The sequence below is a fragment of the Suncus etruscus genome, chromosome 18 (genome assembly GCF_024139225.1).
Source record: "Suncus etruscus isolate mSunEtr1 chromosome 18, mSunEtr1.pri.cur, whole genome shotgun sequence".
Taxonomy (NCBI): Eukaryota; Metazoa; Chordata; class Mammalia; order Eulipotyphla; family Soricidae; genus Suncus; species Suncus etruscus.
The window spans coordinates 43,210,034-43,231,279 of NC_064865.1; the positions used below are offsets into that span (position 1 = coordinate 43,210,034).

At 39.8% G+C, this 21,246-nt stretch overlaps 2 protein-coding genes across 2 annotated transcripts in view; one reads left to right on the forward strand and one right to left on the reverse strand.

Annotated features, from left to right (window-relative positions):
* The first annotated feature begins 360 nt into the window (after window positions 1-360).
* On the forward strand, window positions 361-3,819 carry NOL7 (nucleolar protein 7). Its single transcript, XM_049765282.1, has 8 exons — window positions 361-654; window positions 750-810; window positions 1,513-1,571; window positions 2,226-2,257; window positions 2,655-2,736; window positions 3,231-3,352; window positions 3,449-3,526; window positions 3,668-3,819. The coding sequence occupies exons 1-8, from the start codon at window positions 383-385 to the stop codon at window positions 3,742-3,744; spliced, it is 783 nt and encodes a 260-aa protein (XP_049621239.1). The 5' UTR covers window positions 361-382; the 3' UTR covers window positions 3,745-3,819.
* Window positions 3,820-4,499: 680 nt separating this feature from the next.
* RANBP9 (RAN binding protein 9) overlaps window positions 4,500-21,246 on the reverse strand; it is an 86,201-nt gene continuing 69,454 nt past the window's right edge. Inside the window, exons 8-14 of the mRNA XM_049765245.1 lie at window positions 19,629-19,737; window positions 18,012-18,202; window positions 16,616-16,760; window positions 12,994-13,115; window positions 11,119-11,270; window positions 8,328-8,439; window positions 4,500-5,496 (exon numbers count right to left, since the gene is read on the reverse strand). Of these exons, the coding sequence (XP_049621202.1) occupies window positions 5,366-5,496; window positions 8,328-8,439; window positions 11,119-11,270; window positions 12,994-13,115; window positions 16,616-16,760; window positions 18,012-18,202; window positions 19,629-19,737 (962 nt within the window). The 3' untranslated portion in view covers window positions 4,500-5,365. The remainder of the gene's footprint in view (window positions 5,497-8,327; window positions 8,440-11,118; window positions 11,271-12,993; window positions 13,116-16,615; window positions 16,761-18,011; window positions 18,203-19,628; window positions 19,738-21,246) is intronic.

Genomic DNA, 21,246 nt, shown 5'->3' on the forward strand with positions numbered 1-21,246 from the left:
CGGCCTCTGAAGCGCCGATTGGCTAACGAGAAGGAAAGTCGCATACTCCCCGCCCACTTCTCACCGCCCCTACTCTAATCACGCCCCCTCCGCCTCTTACGCGCTGATTCGCTAACGAGAAGGAAAGTCACATATTCCCCGCCCACTTCCCTTATGCCCCGCCCACTTGCCCCTCAAACCACGCCCTTCGCGGAAACGCGCTAGCTTCTCGATTCTTGGGCCCCTCGAGTATGCGCAGTTCAATGAGACCTCCGGCCCTGCAGGGGGCGCTGACGGCAGCGCCTCGGTAGCTCTGCGCATGTTCTCTACTTTCCCTCGCCGGGGCGAGCTGCTTCCGGGTCAGAGGCCAGCTCCGGTGCCAGTCGCCGCGCGGGACGCGGCCATGGTGCAGCTTCGACCGCGCGCGTCCCGCGTCCCGGGCCCGGCGGCGGCGGCGATGGTGGACGAGGACCAGCCCGCGTCGGAGGACGAGGAGGAGGCGGAAGCGGGGCACGGCCTGCTGCTCGGGCAGCCCAGCAGCGGCGCGGCCGCCGAGCCGCTGGAGGAGGACGAGGACGAGCTGGACGACGAGGCGCCCCCGGAAGAAGTGACGTTCGCCTGCGCCCAGGTGGAGGCCCGGGAGGAGGAGCGGCGCGTGCGGGACTCGGTGCGCAGGTTCGAGTCCGCGCCTGGACTGGGGGACCCGGACCCCTCCCGCACCGCCCCACCCCATGCTCACTTGGCCCTGCGTCTGTCTTTTCTCTTCCTAGGGAGAAAGCCCTCCTCAAGGAGAAGAGGAAACGCCGGGAGGAGCTCTTCATTGAGCAGAAGGTTAGGGAGTAATGGGGGGACGGGGTGGACCCCCATTTTTCATGGGTGCCTCTAAGGTGCAGGGTCTTGCTTGTCCGGGATCAGGGGAGCAGCTCGGGCCTCGAGATGCAACCGAGGTCGTGCATTGCCAGCTGCACCCGAGGCCTAACCGGCCTTAAAAGAATGAATCTTTGGGGGGGGGGACGACGGAGAGATTGCATGGATTTAATTTAGGGCGTTTGCCTTGCATGCAGAAGGATGGGGGTTCGAATCCCATATGGTCCCCCTCTTCCCCCTGAGCCTGTCAGGTGTGACCCAAAAATAACAAAGCAAAACAAAAAAGAGAATGTATCTGGGGGTTGTTGTAGGGTGTTGGTCTTACACACACAACCCCACCCGGGTTCGAGTCTTCCCCCCTCCCCAGCATCCCATATGGTACCCCCCCAAGCCTGCTAGGAGTGATTTCTGAGCCTGGAGTAACTAACCCTCTAAGCATCACCCTGGTGTGTCCCAAAAGATAAAATAGAACTTTGGAGGGGTGGAGTTGTTTTTGGGGTCACACCTCCATGGTATTCGAGACTCACCCAGGCAAACTTGGTTGGGCAAGTGTGTTAAGCAACCTTTTTACCCACTGGACTATTATTGCTCCAGCCCCTAAAATCTGAGACTTGAGCGAAAGGTGGTTACGAACCTTCTGTTTCTATTTTATGTATTGCCTTGAAGAAAAGGAAGCTCCTTCCAGATGCGATTCTAGAGCAGCTCACAGAGGCCTCAGAGACCAGGTAAGTGCCAGGTGCCTGATGTTGACTGGCGCAGACTCTGTGTGAATCCACCAAGCCGAGAAGGCCGCACTTGTGTGGTTTAGGTGGCGAAGTTTCATGGCCTGTCTTTGGCCACTGTTGATTCCTGCTGCTAGTGCCAGAGCCTAGTGCTGTCAAATCAGTGAACTGCTGGGCCACTGCTGTTAGTAACACCAGTGCAGATGGCTGGGGATGTGACTTTGGATGCAGGGTAGCAGACACTGACCTAGTTATTCCTAAAATTCAATTCCAGGGGCCGGAGCAGTGGTGCAGGCAGTAGGGCATTTTCCTTGCACGCACTAATTTAGGATGGATGGACCGCAGTTCTATCCCCTGGTGTCCCATATGGTCCCCAAGCTAGGGGCGATTTCTGGGTGCATGGGCCAGGAATAACCCCTGAGCTTCACCGAGTGGCCCAAAAACCAAACAAAAATCAATTCCACCTTCCACCAACCGGACCATGGTTCCCAGTCCATTTCATGTGTCCGTCCAGATTCTCGCAGCCCCTTATTAGCCTGGTATCTTTTACCTATGCTCTCTAGTTTCAGTGAAAAAGGTTTTCCAGGTATTATTGAGAAAACCAGAATGTTTGGTGGTAGATTTGCTAATAGGCATTCCATATTTTTTCCTATTTAGCATAAAGAAGTCACCAGGAAAGTCGAAAGAAGGTATGAGCTATTTTCATTTTACTTTTTAAATGTGTAGACAGTTAATTTATGGAGTTTTACAGTCCTCAAAAATGGGAATGGAATGGGACTGGATAGCATGGAGGTTAGGCGTTTGCCTTTCATGCAGAGAGTTGGTGGTTTGAATCTCGGCATCCCATCTGGTCCCGAGCCTGCCAGGAGCAATTTCTGAGCATAGAGCCAGGAGGAACCCTGAGCACTGACGGGCGTGACCCAAAACCAACCAAAAAAAAAAAACAAACAAAAAAATGGGCATGGAAGTTGGTCTGCCAAGTTTAGCTTGAATTTTTTTTCCAAGCTGCAGTTGGTGCATAAGGGGGTAAATGTTCTTGGTTTGATTTGCATAAATGCTAATTAGTCATGGGTTTTTTTTTTCTAGTTGATTTGCAGAAGAAAGGTGAAAGATGCGATAAAGGAAATGAATCCAAGAAAGCAAAAGTGCAGAAAGTACAGTCTGTTGGGTAAGAGGTTATTTTCTTCTTTTTTTTTTTTTTTAGGTTATTTTCTTAATGTAGGAATTACAAGTGACCTTTTGATTGAAATCAAGTTGTTGGCTCAGAAGAAAATAACTAGTAATAGTTTCAGACTGAAGCATTCGTAAAACTTAATTCCAATAATTATAAATAAAACATTAGTCAATATCTTACAATGTAGCCCTGCAATTTGTTTTATTTATCTGTGCATATACAAAATTAGAATTTTCTTTTCACTGTTTGAGGCAATTGACAAGTATTTTAAAAATAAGCATATTAGGGGCTGGGGAGATAGATAGTACAGGAAGGGGTAAGGGAGAAGGATAAGGCATGCATTAGCTTAGTCTCCTGCATCACTGCACATAGCTCTTGAAGCCAAGCACTGCCTGAGCATCACTGAATCAAAGGCCCCAGCACTGAACTCTGGGCTTTATGGCAGTCTTGGAAGCACTCCCCTTTTGACCATTTGTATTTTTCACCAGTCCTAATAAAAGCTACGTGGCTGTAAGGCTGAAAGATCAAGATCTGAGAGATTCAAGGCAACAGGCAGCCCAAGCTTTCATACAAAATTCTTTATATGGCCCAGGAACCAACAGAACTACTGGTAATTGATTCCCTAATGAACAGGGATTTGTTCCATTGTTTTCCAGTTTTTACTATATATAAAATGATTAATAATTGTCTTTTTTTTTTTTTTAAGTAAATAAGTTCATGTCTCTTGAGAATAAGAGGCTACCTGTGAAAAAGGCTGCAGCACAGTTTCTCAATAACGCTTGGGGTAAGAGCTGCATGCATTTGAATGTTTTGGTTTGATATTTCTAGAATTTAGATACACATGAAGAATCTTTAACATTGTTGAAACAATTGTTTTTTTTTTAATTTTGTATGATATTCATACTGTACAAAATTTGTATTCTAGGAACCCAGAAGAAACAAAATGCCAAGCGGTTTAAAAGACGGTGGATGATCAGAAAGATGAAAACTTCTAAGAAGTAAATCCTTTCAAGATAAAAGAGTACTGAGTACTTTGTATTATAGGACTTATTAGTTTGGAATGTGACTTTGTGTAAAAACCTAATAAATCGTTTATAAATCTCAAAAAGGGTCATTATAAGAATCATAAACTGAAAATATCTAACCAGCTTTCATCTCTTGAATATAATCCTGTCTTGGAGCCTTAGAGGGGTTTGGAACAGTAGCTACAGCTAGTGTCGTTGTATAGTAGGAGTGGCAAGCATAAAAGGATAAATGAATCTAGGAAAAATGTTTCCAGCTACAGCTCTAACGCCATGAGACTCAGATAATGAGAATTTGTTTCAGACTTGGGGGGGGGGCACTGCTGGGTAGTTAGTATTCTCTTAATAGTTCCAGTCTCAATTCACAAAAATTGAGCAAACTTGCTAAATACCGAAGAACAATTCATCTCACTGAGAAACTTGAAACTCCGCTTAGTCATGTGCAGTGCCAGCACTGGAACCAGGGTCACAGCCACAGGCTAGGCAAGCACCATGACCCCTATGATGTCCCTTCAGCCCCACCCACTTTGTACTTTTTACCAGTTAGGGCCCTTTTTTTTTTTTTTTTTATACTGCTGGTCCGAGTTAGGGAGATAAAACTATTACATTTTTCTTACGTCACCCTATCAAGTTCCACTGCAAGGAGGCCAGTACAGGAAAAGTCAGTCTTGAGGTTAAATATGCTCACATGTATGCAGATTAACCTAATGTATAAACTCAATTGACACTCTAATATCTGTAGAAGTAAATTTTTAATGGCTGGTTAATTATATCACTACATTTTTATTGCAATATAGTACTCATTTAAGCACTTAAAAATGGAAGGTGTACAAAGATTAAATTAAGACACGGTAAATTGACTAAATATTTGGTTTTTATATAAATAAAGGTCATAACCACACTGTTGACATGTAATACTGTTATAATACAACAGTTAAACTTGTGAGTCTACAACAGAAGTCGTCTGTAGTGAAACAGGAAACAAAGTTGAAAAAGACCATGTTAAAAACAAAACTACTGGGACTAACAGGTCGGGATTGTAAGTAGCAACGAACATATTCACTCAGCTCCTGAGTATTTCAAGTTTTACAGTACACATTAAAAATGATTTCTTCCATCAACACTATAAATTCAAACTGTCGGATGTTTATGCATTTTGCAAGTTACACTGATTGAATGCTTGTATGGGAACGGGGGTCGGAACGTCTCCCAATTAGAAGTTTGTACATCACCCACATGCTAACACAAACACAACTTGTTCCATTTCCTTCCCCTTTCCCCCCAACAAAGAAGGCAGGATTCTCTTTTTGGTTTCTTTTAGGTAATTGTTTTAAAGGATTTGTGATGATCAATTTGAACGTCTGAAATTCAGCAATATTCAAACTCTTAGACAACTAAGAGGTTAAAGATGGAAAATAATTTCTCCTAACACTAAGTTAGAAAATCATTTGCATCATGCTGTAAACTAGGAAGCAATGTAAAGCGACAAAAACCTGTCCCCAGTACATAATTAAAAAAATCTAAATTTCAAATCAGCAGAGCTGGTCTACTTCCATATCGACTATATGCCACAATCTAAGAGGGAGCTCCGCAATGCATAGCTAATGTAGGTAGTCGTCCACTGTGGCAAATGCACAAGATCCGATTCCCGACCGAGCCATCAGTCCCAGACACTGTGTGGCCTGTCCCATAGCGAGGGCGAGTGGAGGTTGCTTTGGCAGATTGTGGGTTTCTGAGAGAGGGAGAGAGTGATTAAAAAAGGAAAGAGCAATTAGCAAAACATGGAAAACATTTTAGAAAATAAATGCATTGCTTCAATTACCTCGACTTAACTGTACCTGGATAGTAAGTTTCTAAGTAAATGGGTAATGCTTGGGAAAGATACTGCCATGGTAATGAGTGCTGGGTATTCTGGCAGAATTAGATATTTAAAAATGTGAGGTACTTGGGCTGGAGACGTAATCCAGCAGGGAAGGAATTTGTCTTGCATGTGGCCAATTTGGGTTCTCTTGCCTGGCACTCCACATACTATCAGGAGTGATCCCTCAGCACCACTGGGCATGACCAGAAACACCCAAACAAAAAAGGTTAGCAAACCTATAACTTATGTAATAACTAATACATGTATTAATAGTGGAAAATAAGGACTATTTAATATTTCTAGTCTGTGTGATCGAGACTGGCTGACATGGACATAAAAAGTTTCACCGGCTGGGGAGAAGACCTTAATGAAATGAGGCTGATCAGCCAAGACATTTGGGCTGGATGAGTTTAGTAAGTAAAGTAGTAAAGGTAAAATGGATTTTGGAGGGGCTGATTATAATCGATAGGTTAGACCAGAAAAAATGCTGCCATGAAAAATGTTCAGGAACACGCAGAAACCTGCCAGGCATTAGCAGCAGTATACAAAGATTAAGCACCAAAAAGAAAATAGTGGCAAAAATGACTAAGCTTAGAGAAGCCAGTAATTTATCCTGTGTAGAGATGCTAAATTCAAACTTGAGTTGACAAAGATACTCTTTGGTAAGCACAGCTGACAAAGGGCAACCTGTAATCCCTACTGGTAAATTCTCCATCGGATTTCAATTCCATTCTTAAGTCCAAGCTTGATTATGCTCCCCAGAGTCCCAAGAGCAAAAACGGTATAAAGTTGAGAAATCGAAGAAGGTATAAGAGAAACACTGGGGTTATAATAGTTAAGAATAAAAATGTGCAAGAAAAAAAATATAGTTAAGTCAGTGTATGTCTTGAAAAAGGCCTCTGAATTAAAACTAATTAGCGCAGGCTGTTCTCTGACAGAGCTTCTCAAGTAAATTTTAATGGTGACCTGAGTTTGAAGGGCTTAAACTTAGTGTGCCTGAACTCTGTATCAAGAGTAATTTAATTTTTATTTAAGAAATCTATACCAGAGAATACATTTTAATTTAATAATTAGTTCCATTAAACCCAAGATAAGACAATAATTCCTCAAATATTTTTCATTACTTAAATCCAAAATGAGTAATTAAATTACATTTATCATTACCTATGATGGAATTTCCAAATTACAATTACAGTATATAATCTGCCTCACAATTCCAACACTAAATTCTATTTTCAACCAATAGAACCAAGTGAACTCTGATTAACCAGAGAAAATGGAACACCTTAGCCAAAAAAATTCAATCATACGCAAATTATAAAATGATGAGAAACGCCACCCAAGACTTCCAACATCAGCTTTAGACCTTGATACATGATGAGTCAGTCTTTTACGAGGAAAAAGAAGCTCACTCAAGTTCAATCTGACCCTACACACTCCTATACCGCAGCCAGATGTGCACTACCTGGCAACACATTACAGGCCTCCCTGTCTAAGCTGCGCAACTTCTTCCTCTTTGTTGCACCGGTTAGTCTGCCTAAAATCATGAAACATGTCAAAGCCACGAAATCCATTAAGACCGAATAATTTAGATGGGAATCCTATTTAACCTGGGAAAGATTTTAAGGTCAATGAAAAAAATCATGTGCCTTAATCACCTTTTCCAAGTTTGCCCAGAAATTAAGTCTTAAAAGTAAACACTGGAGAGAGAGGAAAGACAGCGAGCAAGCAAGAGAAAGAGAGAGAAACACATTGTAGGTATTATTTGTTCAGGAAGTGAATTCTATAATCATGCTCTAGTGAGCTGACTCAAGCAGCACCCAACCAGGGAGTACAAATTCAATTTTTCCCTACTCATCCCTGACAGTCTTATTTTTGGGCCTTCTTTGGACCAGATAGAACACACAATGGGGTCCAAGATCTGAACCCTAGCACCACACATGCCCTCTAAGCCCTTGCAAGAATGATACCAAGCGCAGAATCAGGAATAAGCCCTGAACTCTACTGAGCAATGGCCCAAAAAATTACCCTTTTATCTTTCTCGTCCATTCTTTTTATTTGGTGTATTGGTGATGCAATTGGTGATGCTTTATACAAATATAATTAGACCCCAAAAGGCCAGAGTGGTAATACAGCCAGCAGGATGCTTGCTTTCCTTGCACACAGCTGACTACTTTTGATCTCTGACATCACATGTGGTCTCCTGAGGCTGCCAGGAGTGATTCCTGAGCGCAAGAGCTAGGATTAAGTCCTGAGGTGTAGCCCAAAAACCGAAATTTAAAACAAAAGGACCCATGAGCTGTTCTGGGGACAGTCAAGTCCTCTGGAAGCTCTGTGCAGCTTCATGTTAAGCACAGAAGGGTAGCAACCAGGCCAGGAATACTCAATATGCACACAAATGCACACAAAGCACTGCTTCCAAACATCCCGAGGTATATCCTCATTAGGACTACTTTTATTCCATTTGGTCCAGACTTGAAATAATGAAGAAAGGTAATTTTAAGTATTAAAAAGTATTTTTTTTAAGTATTTTAAGTATTAAAAAGAGCACACACACTGCACTGGGAGGAGCCGTGGCCCCAAACCACCAGCTGCAACAGCGCCACCGCCCCCCCCCCCCCAAAAAAAAACCCAGACACCATTAACTTAGAATTTCACCAAATACCCAATTAAGTTCAAGTCTCCCTTAGTGCTTTACTCACCTAATATTGCACTGTTAAGAGCTGAGCACACAGGTTCTCTCTGAATTGGGTCAAGCTGGTTTCCAACTGGGCTGTTCCAAGGATCTGAATAAGCGAGTAAACTGAATGCATCCTGTCAAAAACAGTAATTTTATTTTTAACTAAAGCAGTTTTCTCTAGTCGCATGGGTTCATGTTGAGAAGTTAAATAAGGCCTTAAGGACTAATACTAATATTTGCACCCACATTTCCTTACGTTGGGTTCTAGGTTTTAAACTAGATTCTGTGGCAGTTTTCATTTTTCTTATAATCAACCATTATCTTTAATTTCCCCCTGAATCTACAACATATACAGAATAGCCTCCCCACCTGAAATTTAAAAAGCCAACTCCTATAGGATGGGACACAACCTCTAGCTGGTTTTTGTTTCTTTGGTTTTGGGGCCACATCCAGTGACTCTCTGGGGTTACTCTTGGCTATGTGCTCAGAAATCGATCCTAGCTTGGGGGACAATTTGGGACGCTGGGGATCGAACTGCTCACTGTCCATCCTAGGTTAGTGCCTGCAAGACAGATGCCCTATCGCTTGCGCTACTGCTCCGACCCCTAGCTGTTTTCTTTTTTAATTTATTATCACTATCTGAATTTGACCCACACAGCATGGTTTTCTTTTTTAAACAGATGTAGAAATTGTATAAACTTACTGAATATCACCTCAAACTAACACAACATAAACCTAAACAAGCTCCCTTTAGAGTCTGAAAATGTTGTTAAGCTACCCACATTATTATATAGTAACTTTCATGTACTTTTCAAACTTCCAAGGGAGATGCAGTGATAAAGACAATTATTGTCTTCACTTCAACTTGCCACCACTAGCTAGTAAGTGGCTTTGGCCAATCATATCCCAAGTGTCTGTCTGTCTGTCTGTTGATCTGTATATAGGAAGAGGAGCAGGACTAACAAAAAATACCATATTTTCCGGCATATAAGACGACCCCCTAATTTTGCAGTTAAAACATAGGTATCTGTATCAGACAGAACGTTCCTGTGCTGCAACTGTATGTACCACAGTGAGCCAATCACAACAAGCAAAGGTTCAAAGGTTCTACTGTCATAGACTTCCTCTCTGACTCTGACCAATCTGAGCATGCTTTTTACAATGTAGATTCAGTCCAGAACATTGTCTAATTTGCATGCATCAAAAGCCTGCTTGGATTGGCTGAGTTAGAGAGGCGGTCCGAGCAGCCTTGCAGTGATTGGTGCAGGATCGAGTTGGAAAATTCGTTTTGTGGCAACATTCAGACAATTTTTGTTTAGTGGCATATTGAAACATTTTTCGGGATATACTTGGTGTATAAGACGACCCCCGATTTTCGGTTGACTTTTTTTTGTTTCAAAAGTCGTCTTATACGCTGGAAAATACGGTAATTGTAAACAGCCACATCAGTTTATCTCAATCTTTCAGTAACATACGTTTTCTGATTTTTGTCAAGTCAGTGCTGTGATCCAGAGTTAAAGGTACAGAGATACAGGCTTCCCTCCCAGCTAAGCAGGCACATAGGGAGGAAACGGGCAATCAGTGTCTTCTGTAATAATGCTCAAAAAATGCTGATTCTTAAGCTGTGAAAAACTGAAATTCCTAAAAAGGATCTTTAACTCCAGCTGCTCATCATCTAGCTCCCTCATGCTCTGAAGCAGAAGTGAGGGGGGAGGCTTCCTTAGCCAACTTTTTCCCAGCCCCAGGGCCTCTCCAGGGTGGTGTGGAATACCCTCCCCCCTCCCTCCCACCAAGCTGAGCTGAGGAGTCTGCCAGCGGAACACAGGGCACTCTTCTGCCTCTAACACAGGCAGCCCCTCTGCTGCGGATTTCAGCTGAGAACAGGCACACACGTTCAGGGTGGTTTGGCTGCGTATTTCAAAGAGAGACAGTCCTCAGGGGAACGAGCCTGCCTAAAGTCTGCCACAGTGAGCCAGCTCAGGTAGAGATGCCTTGCAAGTACGAAGTTGTGATTTGATTCCAGGCACAGCAAGCTTCCCCTCATCTTTCCTGTCACCATTACCAGATACATGCAGCATTGAGAACTATTGGGGAGCCTCCTTCGCTCCCTGCCCCACTAGAACAATCTGTAGCAGTGCTTAAATGAAATGCTTCTTGTGTTTGCTTCATTGAGTAGATTAAAAGCTCCCTGTTGGTTGTGGCTACTCATTCTTTTTGTTTGTTTGTTTTTTGGGTCATACCTGGCAGTACTCAGGGGTTACTCCTGGCTCCATGAGAAATTGCTCCTGGCAGGCTTGGGGGACCATGTGGGATGCCAGGATTCAAACCAATGACCTTCTGCATGAAAGGCAAACGCATTACCTCTATGTTATCTCTCTGGCCCTGTGGCTACTCATTCTTACTGGACTATTCCTACAGCAGTGCCTGGCCACAAAGCAGGATGTGTTTAGGAAATGATATAAAATAGTTAAGGGGAGCACACGGCCAAGATGCCAACTTCCCACTAAGAATTTCTAAAACTAGTCCGAATTTCACTCAATGCCATGCTCGCTACTGCAGCATTGTTTTTTTTGTGTGTGTGTTTTTTGTTTGTGTTTTTGGGCCATATCTGGTGATACTCAGGGGTTTACTCCTGGCTCTGCACTCAGAAATTACTCCTGGCTTGGGGGACCATATGGGACAAAGGGGAATCGAACAGTGGTCAAATAGCAGTCCATCCTAAGTCAGCCGTGTGCAAGGCAAATGCCCTACTGCTGGCCACTGCTCCGGTCCCACAGCATCATTTCTAATTCTTCCAGGGGAAGCACATTTACCTTCAACATTTTTTTATTTGCTGTGTTTTTGCCACACTCTCTCCTTAGCTGTTCACTCATCGCTTGCAATTCTCTTCCAAAGTGGATCATTCTTTCGATGGCAGCTTGACTTCCTCCACACAACTGACGTCTTAACTGACTTGAATCCACTTCTGTAAGCAAAAAAGGTCTTTTACCACTTGACTGAAGAACATACAATGAGGCAATAGACATTCTGTACCTCACATTTTGTAATTACTAGTATTTTATTTAAAAGCAGATTTGCTCTTATAAATATAGGATCTTACAGCTTAACGAAGTACATATCTGATGTAGGAGTACCTAGCAAGCCAGGTAACTACCTTTCTGCTAGGATGGAGTTATAAATTCAGGAAACTCATTAAAAACTCCAATGTTACACCAAGCAACATTAAAAAACAAAACAAAAAAAAAAACCCCAAGAATTAACTGTCAAGACTACACTGACCCAGAACAGAGATGAAATAAAATAATTCCTAGAAGAAAAGTTAAAAATGCCTCAATAAAACGCAGAGAACACCGTATTAAATGAGTCACAGGGGTGATTTAGCTTTCATATAAAGACTACTTCAAGAAAATAATTTTATAATACTTAAAAATCCTCCTCAGAGTAGGTTATGGAAGCCATGATGCCATGTAAAACATCATACAATAAAATCAGGTGCTCTCATATTGTCATTCCATTCAAAATCAGCTGGTATACCTCATTATTACAATGATAATGTTGAACTAAATATTTAAATATGTACATCTTGATTAGCCATAAGCTGGTCACTAATGTAAATATGAATCAACAATATTTATTAGCACCTTGTGCTATTCATTTCTCAAATAGTTTACTTAATCTTCACGATGAACCATTAGGCGGTTATTATACCCATTTTACAGATGAAGAAACTGAGGTACAGAGTTCTTAAGTTACTTGTCCTAAGTAACAGCTAGTAAGTGGCAGTTGTAGAATTCAAATCCAGGTTATCTAGCATTGAAACTTATACTCTTAGCAACAAATGTTAGTTATATTGGTAGTTTTGAGGGTTCTGATTGCAGAAAGAATAAAATTAGGCTGCCTTTTAGTGCATACTCCTTGCTTGAAAAAATGAATTATACATTGTAGTACATAATCCTTAGTAATAAGGTAATTGTATTAAAAAAAGTACTTATAAAATAGTTTTCTATATAGAACCTAGCAATGTTAATACTTTTTAAGCTCTAAATACTAAAAATAAAAACAATTATCACAGAATTTTGACAAATAAGAATGCATAAACTTCAATAATCTTTAATCCAACGGATGGGCAAGTTGGTCAGTTTGCGATTGGTTTGATTTTATAATATAGTTTACTACACAAACTGCCAAAAGTAAAATTATACAAGTGAATGTCTTTTTTAGTCACATAATTTGTAGGGGTGGGGGGGGTCATAATAAAGAGCTACTGTGTGCCAAGCTCTGAACTATAAAGTCAAATACATCCCCACGAAATGAAGGAATTCAGTCTGAACAGAATTTATGAAATTTTCTCTTCTTTTCAAAAGCTAGGGTGTGATAACTGCAAAACCATTTCCTATCCCCAACCTTAAATGGCCGTGGGGACAGTTTACACTAAGCATCTGTTGCACTTTATGTCAGTACTGAAGGTGAGTTAAAAAAAAAAAAAGCAGCTCAGCTCAGCACCAAAACTGCTCTAACACTTAACCTCAGAAGGTTCTCTCTAGCCACCAGCTCTCACAAGAAAGTTGAGAGTGTGTCACAGTCAAATCCAGTGGCATATGCAACTCCAGCTGTGAATCAGTACAAATGAAAACATAACCTGGTAGTCATCATTTTTACTTAAAAATGTAAGAAATATCACTGCAGACCCATTTCGGTGTCACAATCTTCCATTTCGTGGTCATGTTTAGAGCTACCATTTAGGAAACCATTGGATGAAGTTTCTCCAACTCCATTGGAGTAGTGATCTGTTTCCATGTCTACATCATTACTGAAAATGAAAAAACAAACCTAATTTTAGAAATATCACACTTGCAGCTCAGTTTAAAATAAATCACGACTAGCCTACTTATAAACTGACTTCGCAAGGCAACAGAACTCTGCAAGAAAGGTATTTAGTTAAATCCTGAATGTTTTAATCAAAGCCAAGCAGGTAGATTGTTAAACAAAACTCCTGAAGATAAAGGAGAAAAAAAAAATACATGTACTACAATGAAGTGCTTCATGAATCTGTATAAACTAAGAGATATTTCAATACGTACTCCTTCCAGAACAGTTTCCTGCCCTAATATTCAACTTGCTTCTATAGATACACCTTTTTTCCAATGGCCTAGACATTTCTGGCATTTTGCTTCATTTAAAGTATCTTTAAAAGGCAATTCTTCTTATTTTTTTTGGCAGGGGGAGGGGGGGGAGACTAGCAATACTCCTGGCTCTGCACTCAGGAATCACTCTTGGCGGTGCTCAGGGAACCATATGGAGTGCTGGGGATCGAATCCGGGTCAGCGGCATGCAAGGCAAGTGCCGTTTTCCTCTGTGCTGTCGCTCCAGCTCCCCAAAATAAGCAAATAATTTTTAGAGTTACTCAGTCTCATCCTAACGAAATTTCTTTCTTTCTTTTTTTTTTTTTTTTAGGAGGAGGAGGAAGAAGAGGAGCAAAAGGAGGAGCCGGGGCCATACGCCCACCGCTGCCGAGCCACTGAGCCCTGGCTGCTCCTGGAGTTCTCGGGTGGCAGTGGGTGGGGGAGGATTGGAGAGGAGGGGGAGGGAAAGAAAGGGGGAGGAGATGGGGGAGGGAAGGGGAAGAAAAAGGGTAGGGGGTTAGGGGGAAAGGGGAGGGGATGGAAGGGGGAGGGGAGGAGAAGGGGGAAGACAGGGGGTAGGGGGAAAAGGATGGCGGAGGAAAGGGGGAGGGGATGGAAAAGGTTAGAAAGGGGGCGGGCTCATCCTAACCTAAATTTCTGACAATACCCAACACACATGATTTCTTCTTAGCTAAACCGAAGCATTCTGTTGACTCAATTTTTCAAACGTTGCATCGAATGCTTAGATCTTTTCACAAATACTGAATGACTAACTATGTGCAAATAAGCAATGTTGTCAAACGTGCCCTTCCCTTCACATCCATCTACCTTACTGCTTAGTTTAAAAGGTGCCCTACTGATAGATGAAGGGACTAAGCTCACACTTTATATGCAGGAGGCCCAGGTTCAATGACTGGTACTACATGAGTACCACAAAGAGCACCATGAACCAAGGGGCAGGAACAGCCTCCAAAAAACACAAAAATAAGGGTCTCCTTTATTTGCAATAGCACTTTCATAGAATACAAAATTATTTAGTCTCACAGCTTCTATAACGAAAAATGGTCAAACCTAAGAATTTAAGTATTTACTGTTTATTTAAATTAAGATTATAAATTTAAAAAAATGTTATCTTCATTTGTAGAAGTGAAACAACTTCCGAATAAGTATTAGTAAAGCACTTTGAGCTTAATCCCATGAGAAGGACCCACATCGTGGAGAGTGTGATTTGAAGTGTGTTTGCATGTGAAGTTAAGTGTACAAAAACACTTTACTACTAAGACTGGTAAAGTGAAAAGACACAGAAATGTTAGAATAAGGGGGAAGTGGGTCTAGTCTAGGATTCCTGTCACTCAGAAAAGCTTGCTTAGGAACCTTGATAAGCTTAGAGAATTGATTTAAAAAAATCAAAGTTTAAAAGGTAATGTTTAATTTAATGGAAACCACACCCATAGCTTTTAGTGATATTAATAAACTGTTTTGACAAGCCAGTGTATTTCAGAAGGCTCTGCCCTTCAACACACATTAAGAGTCTCTGAGCCATATTCCATGTTAAATGCTAAATATAGTAAAATAGCTTCTGCTCTCCTGCAGTGACAACTATAAAAAGCTCAGTCAATGCCATGACAAGAGAATCCGTCTATAGTGAAAGTTAAAATCACAAGGAGTGATACGCACGACTGTAAATCTCAGAAAACATCCTGGAAAAGGTAACATCTGGACTTGAATTTTACAACTTGGAACAGAAAGTGGGTGGAAGAGGAGGGTTAAGAGGAAGAACATTGTAGACGAAAAACATGCAAGTCTGGAAGTTCAAACTCCTGGGAAGTAGGCTCAGCGCTGCAACTTACTAGCTCCAAACACTCATCTTTAAAAAAAAAAAAATCATTGACTCTTCTGAAATTCAGCTTTACATCTGTAAAATGGTTTTAATCGTTAATACCTACCAGCTTTGCCTACAACACTTTTGTAGGGAAAGCTATTACCAAATACAAAAAAAATTGCTGTCGAACAGTTTAAAATAGTTAGAAGCTTCCTTTTTTTTTTCTAGTCTGCATAAGCAGGAGGATGCTATGTCATCCTGCCTCCCTGAACTCAGGTCGTCAGAAATGACTTTAGTAACTTCCTGGCATAAGAAGAGAAAACCCACAAACTACAATCTCACCCTCAAGCAATGGAGTTCTTATCGATGAATAATGATGTACTCGTGTACTGTATTCACAAAAATACTTAAAGCTTAAGGTTAAAAATCCCAGTCAATTTCCACAATATGCTAGTCTTCCCTTTTCTAGTATGCTATCACTACTTTGACTTCCTAAGCAAAAAACCTTTTTTTTTCTTCTTCCCATGCCATGGCACTTTTGCAGACTTATAAAACTTGTATCATTCGACTTCTGTAACTTGTCAAAAATAACCATAAAACTCAAGTTATCTAATTTCTGATTACAAATTTGCACACAATATCCTTTCTTCATAATTTCCCTTCCACCAGATTATATGCTCAAAACTGGATTCTCTCCCCTTGAGTGAAACTCTGTACCTACATTCTCTCAAACTGCAGTGTGACCAATCATATCATGTTATAAAACTAAACCAACATCAAACTGATAAAAATTCATCCACAATATTTATAAGAAAAAGATATTATCAATTCACAGATCATGAACCAAACCAAACGGAGAATCAGATTCTAGAAAAATGGGGCTAAGCTGAATTCTTAAGAACTTACTATCACTCAATTCAATGCTATCAATTCAAATTTCATGACTGTATCTCGTGAATCTTTAAACTTCATGAGTATTATACCTGGGCATATCAAGGCATAGTATTCTAGCACAGGCCAATATTTTCCAGAGCTCTGTGGAATGAGATGATACAGAGCACGAAGCTTAAACAGAACAAATAATACATATGTGATCATCTGTAGAAGACTGTGGCTGATAGAAGGAGCAGAGTTCTGAATTTAGCTTCAAAACCCCAGTCAATTAGGAAGCATGCAGAGTAAGAGGCAGCAAAAAGTCTACATGCACTCAGGGAAACTGAAAAGCATTGAAGAGCTAAGTCCCTACTCTTATTTTCTGGGGGAGTGGAAACAAAACAATATAGCTAAATTTGTTCAAATTTAAAAATTAAAAAAAAATGGATATACCTATAATTAGGAAATCCAAAAGTTAGAGAAAGCACTTACCTGGTGAAATTATTCATTTGCTGTGATCTTGACATATTTATACTGTTCAGTTCTGGTACATTCAAATTAGATGACGGGTGTTTACTATGACAATATGATTGATGTGCTTTATTTGATATTACACCATTACTACAACTTTCAAAACCTAGTGAGAAGAACATGAAAACAGAAACATACACTAAATTACTCTAAAGTACTTATTCTGGTTTTGTCCTAAATGTACAAAATGGGGGCCTAGGGAATAGAAGCACCTGGCTGGCATGCTGGAGACCCCAAGTAAAATCTCCAGCGAACATGGCTTCCAAGCACAGCATAAGGCTCTGTGGACCCAGCACCACTGACTGCATCCATGGCCTGCACTGCCGACCCCGAACATTGCTGGGGAGAGCTCTATTCCCCCCAAAAGATGTTCTTCCCGGGAAAGTCAATGGACTGCTTAAACTGTGCAAAGGGATCACTTCTTTGAAAGGACAAAAATATACTTCTGCAGTTTAATTATCACCCCTTCTGACACTTGACTTATTTTGGATTTTGTTCACTCCTCACAACCATCTTCACTTCCAATCAACAACAAAAGTTAAGAATCTGTCTAACATCCTGTCATGTTGTCCATTTCCTTTTATATTTGTGGTCTTTCTTGACTTACAAGAATAATTTCAGATATATTTCTCCAGTTGGGGTTTCCTAATCTGACCATGACTTCTGTCTGAAATAAACATATGCTTAGAAACAATTAAAAAAAAAAAAGGAAAGAAAGACAGAATAGGGAGGGAAGGAGGGAGGGAGGAAGAGAGGGAGGGAGGAAAAAAGAGAAAGAAAGAAATGAAAGCATAGCAGAGCTGTCCCAGAAGGCAGATTTGAGGATACTTGCAAGATGTGAGTTTTAAGTGTCTTGCTCCAATTCCTTCCTTGAAATATCTCCACCCAATGTCTATATTTCCTTAAAATAGTAAAACTTTGTCTATTAAAATAAAAAGTTCAAACTTGAAGTGACTGATACTCAATAGGGGCCTTCCCCATGAAAGGAAAGAACCGTATGTGATATCTAATTCAGGATGTTAAGTGTACAAAGGTAAATCTTGGGAAAACAAAGAATTAGGCAGGCATAAGAAAAAAGACCAAGGGCCTAGCGTAAGCCAGGTAACCTTGTAAGCACATAGACATGAGTTCAAATGTCCGCAGTTCCCTGTGCAATCCTGGAAGCCATAGAGAAGGAGGGTGGAGTGAAGGAAAAATAAAGTCGTAGAGAGGGAGGCATGGTAGGATGGGAAAAAGAGAGGGAGAAAGAAGAGAAGGAGAAAAGAAAAGAAGGGGAAAAGAAAAGTCTAGATCTTTTAAAGTCTAATTGTGGTTTTAAAAAAAAGTATAAATAAGATAAAATAGTACTGACTCTCACCAGAAAAATGTGCAGTGCTTCCTTTGCCAGATGCTAAATTATGAATATTCATTCCGTGGCTGGGGCTCATACTTGGACTACTGAAAGGTCGAGGACTAACAGGGTAACTGTCTTGTGACTTGGGACTTCGGCCTCCCAAACATCGCACCTCACTATCTGTACCATTCACCATTTCTATAAATTGACGTACTCTAAAAAAGAACAGAGATATTAAGTCTTTAAATGGCCTCTTACTTACACAGTAGTCACAAATAACCTGAAATTATTTTAAGAACTTAACTTACAATCATAAATAAATGTACTTTAAATAGCATGCTAAAAATACTGCATATATAGCTTTGTGTATTGTATTCCTAGAATAAATTTCTACATTTCCAAGAAAAATCAGAGTGCAAAAGACATATCACAATGAAAATCTAACTATAGTTATAACAAAGTGGACTTCAAATGTACATGCTAAAAGTTTAATCAAAACAATACTTGCAGAAGATAAAAGAAAATCAAACAGTACAGAAGATCAAGATGTGCTTTATAGAGAGAAAATATACACAAAATAAGAACCTTATTTTCTACCCTTTCTCCATCCTCAGTTACACTGGCAACTTTATAACCTACCTGGGCCACACCTAAATTTTGACTCTAAAGTAAAAACAATTCTTGGATTAACAAAATGTTCACGAAAAGGAAATCTTAAGCCATGATTAAAAAAAATTGAATCAGGACTTGAACAGAAATTATTCACAACCACCAAAAGTAGAAACAACTCAAACTCCACAAAAGATGATTAACAGAAATCCTGAAAGGGAAGAAAATTATGGCACATGCAATCAAATGGATCCATTCCAATGGCATCATCCTGATGACATAAGTCAAACAAATACCTCGTGGCTTCATTTATACCATCTGTCTAAAATTTTTAAAAAATATGAGGTTCCCAAGAAAGAGAGGGTGGGAAGAGTGTAAATTTAGTATTTAAGGGAGACCGTTTCAGTTTTGGATAATGAAAATCATCTGGCCCGGAGAGATAGGACAGCGGCGTTTGCCTTGCAAGCAGCCGATCCAGGACCAAAGGTGGTTGGTTCGAATCCCGGTGTCCCATATGGTCCCCCGTGCCTGCCAGGAGCTATTTCTGAGCAGACAGCCAGGAGTAACCCCTGAGCACTGCCGGGTGTGGCCCAAATACAAAAAACAAAAAACAAAAAACAAAAAAAAAAGAAAGAAAGAAAGAAAAGAAAATCATCTAGAGAAGAAAAATTGCTGGTGGCTGCAGAACAAATATCACAGGACACTATACATATAAGAATGAATGTTTTCATATTACATACATTTTATAATAATTTAAAAGTTTGAATACAAGGTAATTTATTGAAGGAAAAATGGATACTCATCTGTTAAATATGATTTTCCCATTTTTGAACACACAAAATGACTGACTAGCGAACACATAACACCTTTTTACAGGATTTAAGAAAAGTGCTTAATAGTCGCTACTTTTATGTATTCTTCTACAAAATATCTGAAATACGGTCAAATGAAAATTAAAACTAATAAACAAAAATTATATATAAGATTAAATATATCTATCTAACATAAATATAACTTATTAAATAAACTCACTTTAATGTGAAAAGGAGATTAGGATTTCTTTCAAGTAAACTTGGGTATAACTGTTGTGTTGTTTCAATGGCTTCTCCCATTCTTCCTGCTAAAACCAATTTCTGAATTCCTATTTAAAAAAAAAAAAACAAAGGATTAATTGTTAAAGAACAGAGCATAATATTGTGGATGCCCCAAAATGTTAGCAAAATTATCTTTAAATAATTATAATTAGCCTTATAAAATTAGTTTATATTTGGCAATTAAAGTTTTAAATTAAGGACATTAAATTTTAATAGAACTATTTCATACTTTTTATAAAAAAAATCACAAAATTAAATTTAAAAAATTGATCTTAAGAGTTCATTTTCATTGTGATGCATGAATAATTTAGGAAAGAAATCCATCAGGCAATTGTGGGGTATAAAATGCTAACAATAAAAACGGACATATGTATGGCAGATTATTATGCTTTCAGAGCTAAGACACCTCTATAACTATCAGTGTGTAGAGCTAGACATATGACTTTGAAGATGCCAACCAAATCTTAATGAAGTGGTTTAGGACTAGGAAGCACTGTTCAAACTATTCAAATTTGGCCCTCTTTGATCCCACTAACAGAATTCTAGCCTTTGATTCCGATCTGAATTCAGGAGGTTCTAAGTGTTCTACTCCTGGTGTCAACATACTTGTTAAATGAAGATTCAAAAAATATGTAGTGACTAAGACAAAGAATATAACCAGTTACAGCAGAATCATAATGATTTATTATGATAGTAATTATAATGAACCTCATCTATCACGGTTTGTATTGTTTTTCTCTCTCGATTCTCATCAAGTTTTTACCTTGGACTAACCTAATTGAGAGTTATACAGGTTTGCTGCTGCCTGCACAAATCTCATGAACTAAGTGCTCTAAATATTGAAGATTAACACTATTTTCAATTAGCTACAATTTAAAAGCAAAAAATTTAAATCCTGTATATCATTTCCACTAACATCCAGTCATAGAAAGTCAAACTTCATTACTTTAAAAAAACAACACTTCATTTTTATATCCCAGAAGTTTAAAAAAAACCTTTTTTTAAAAAAAAAAAAAAAGGTAATAAGCACATAACAAAAATTTCCTCCAAAATTTGCCATTCTGTGCTTGCTTTGGCAGCACATCTATTAAAAAACTTGCCATTCAAAAAAAAGATGGATTCAACGACACTGAAGAAGCAGAACTGCTAGAACCACAAAGAAAGACTTCATCATAAGCTCCATTCCTTGAGATGTACAGACACCATGATCTCTAGACACAGAGGTCTGATTTTACCATCCATGACGAAGCAGAAGTCTTTTATACACCACAAAAGGCCCAAGGGGAGAATAAATGTTCATGCAAGGAGTCTATAGTTAATTCCATGACAGTATATTTCAAGGGTGGAGAAACCCTGTATCTCCTAGGCCAAGGGAATTCCCTCTATAATGTCCCCAATAGTTACTGTGCCTATGCAGGGGGAAAAAGGAAAAAAAGGCACAAAATAATCCTTTTATCCACATATATATTGACTGATTTTTTGACTTCTTTATTTTGGTGTAGATAATGAAGCTGATGTCTCCAATTTTATTTTATCTTTCTTTTTGCACTCTGGCA

What these genes read in the sequence shown, in the direction of transcription:
- NOL7 (XM_049765282.1), top strand. Translation starts at nt 383, where the DNA reads ATGGTGCAGCTTCGACCGCGCGCGTCCCGCGTCCCGGGCCCGGCGGCG. An exon ending in AGCTCTTCATTGAGCAGAAG is followed by an intron (nt 811 to 1,512) that starts GTTAGGGAGTAA and finishes ATTGCCTTGAAG; the next exon opens with AAAAGGAAGCTCCTTCCAGA. An exon ending in CAGAAAGTACAGTCTGTTGG is followed by an intron (nt 2,737 to 3,230) that starts GTAAGAGGTTAT and finishes ATTTTTCACCAG; the next exon opens with TCCTAATAAAAGCTACGTGG.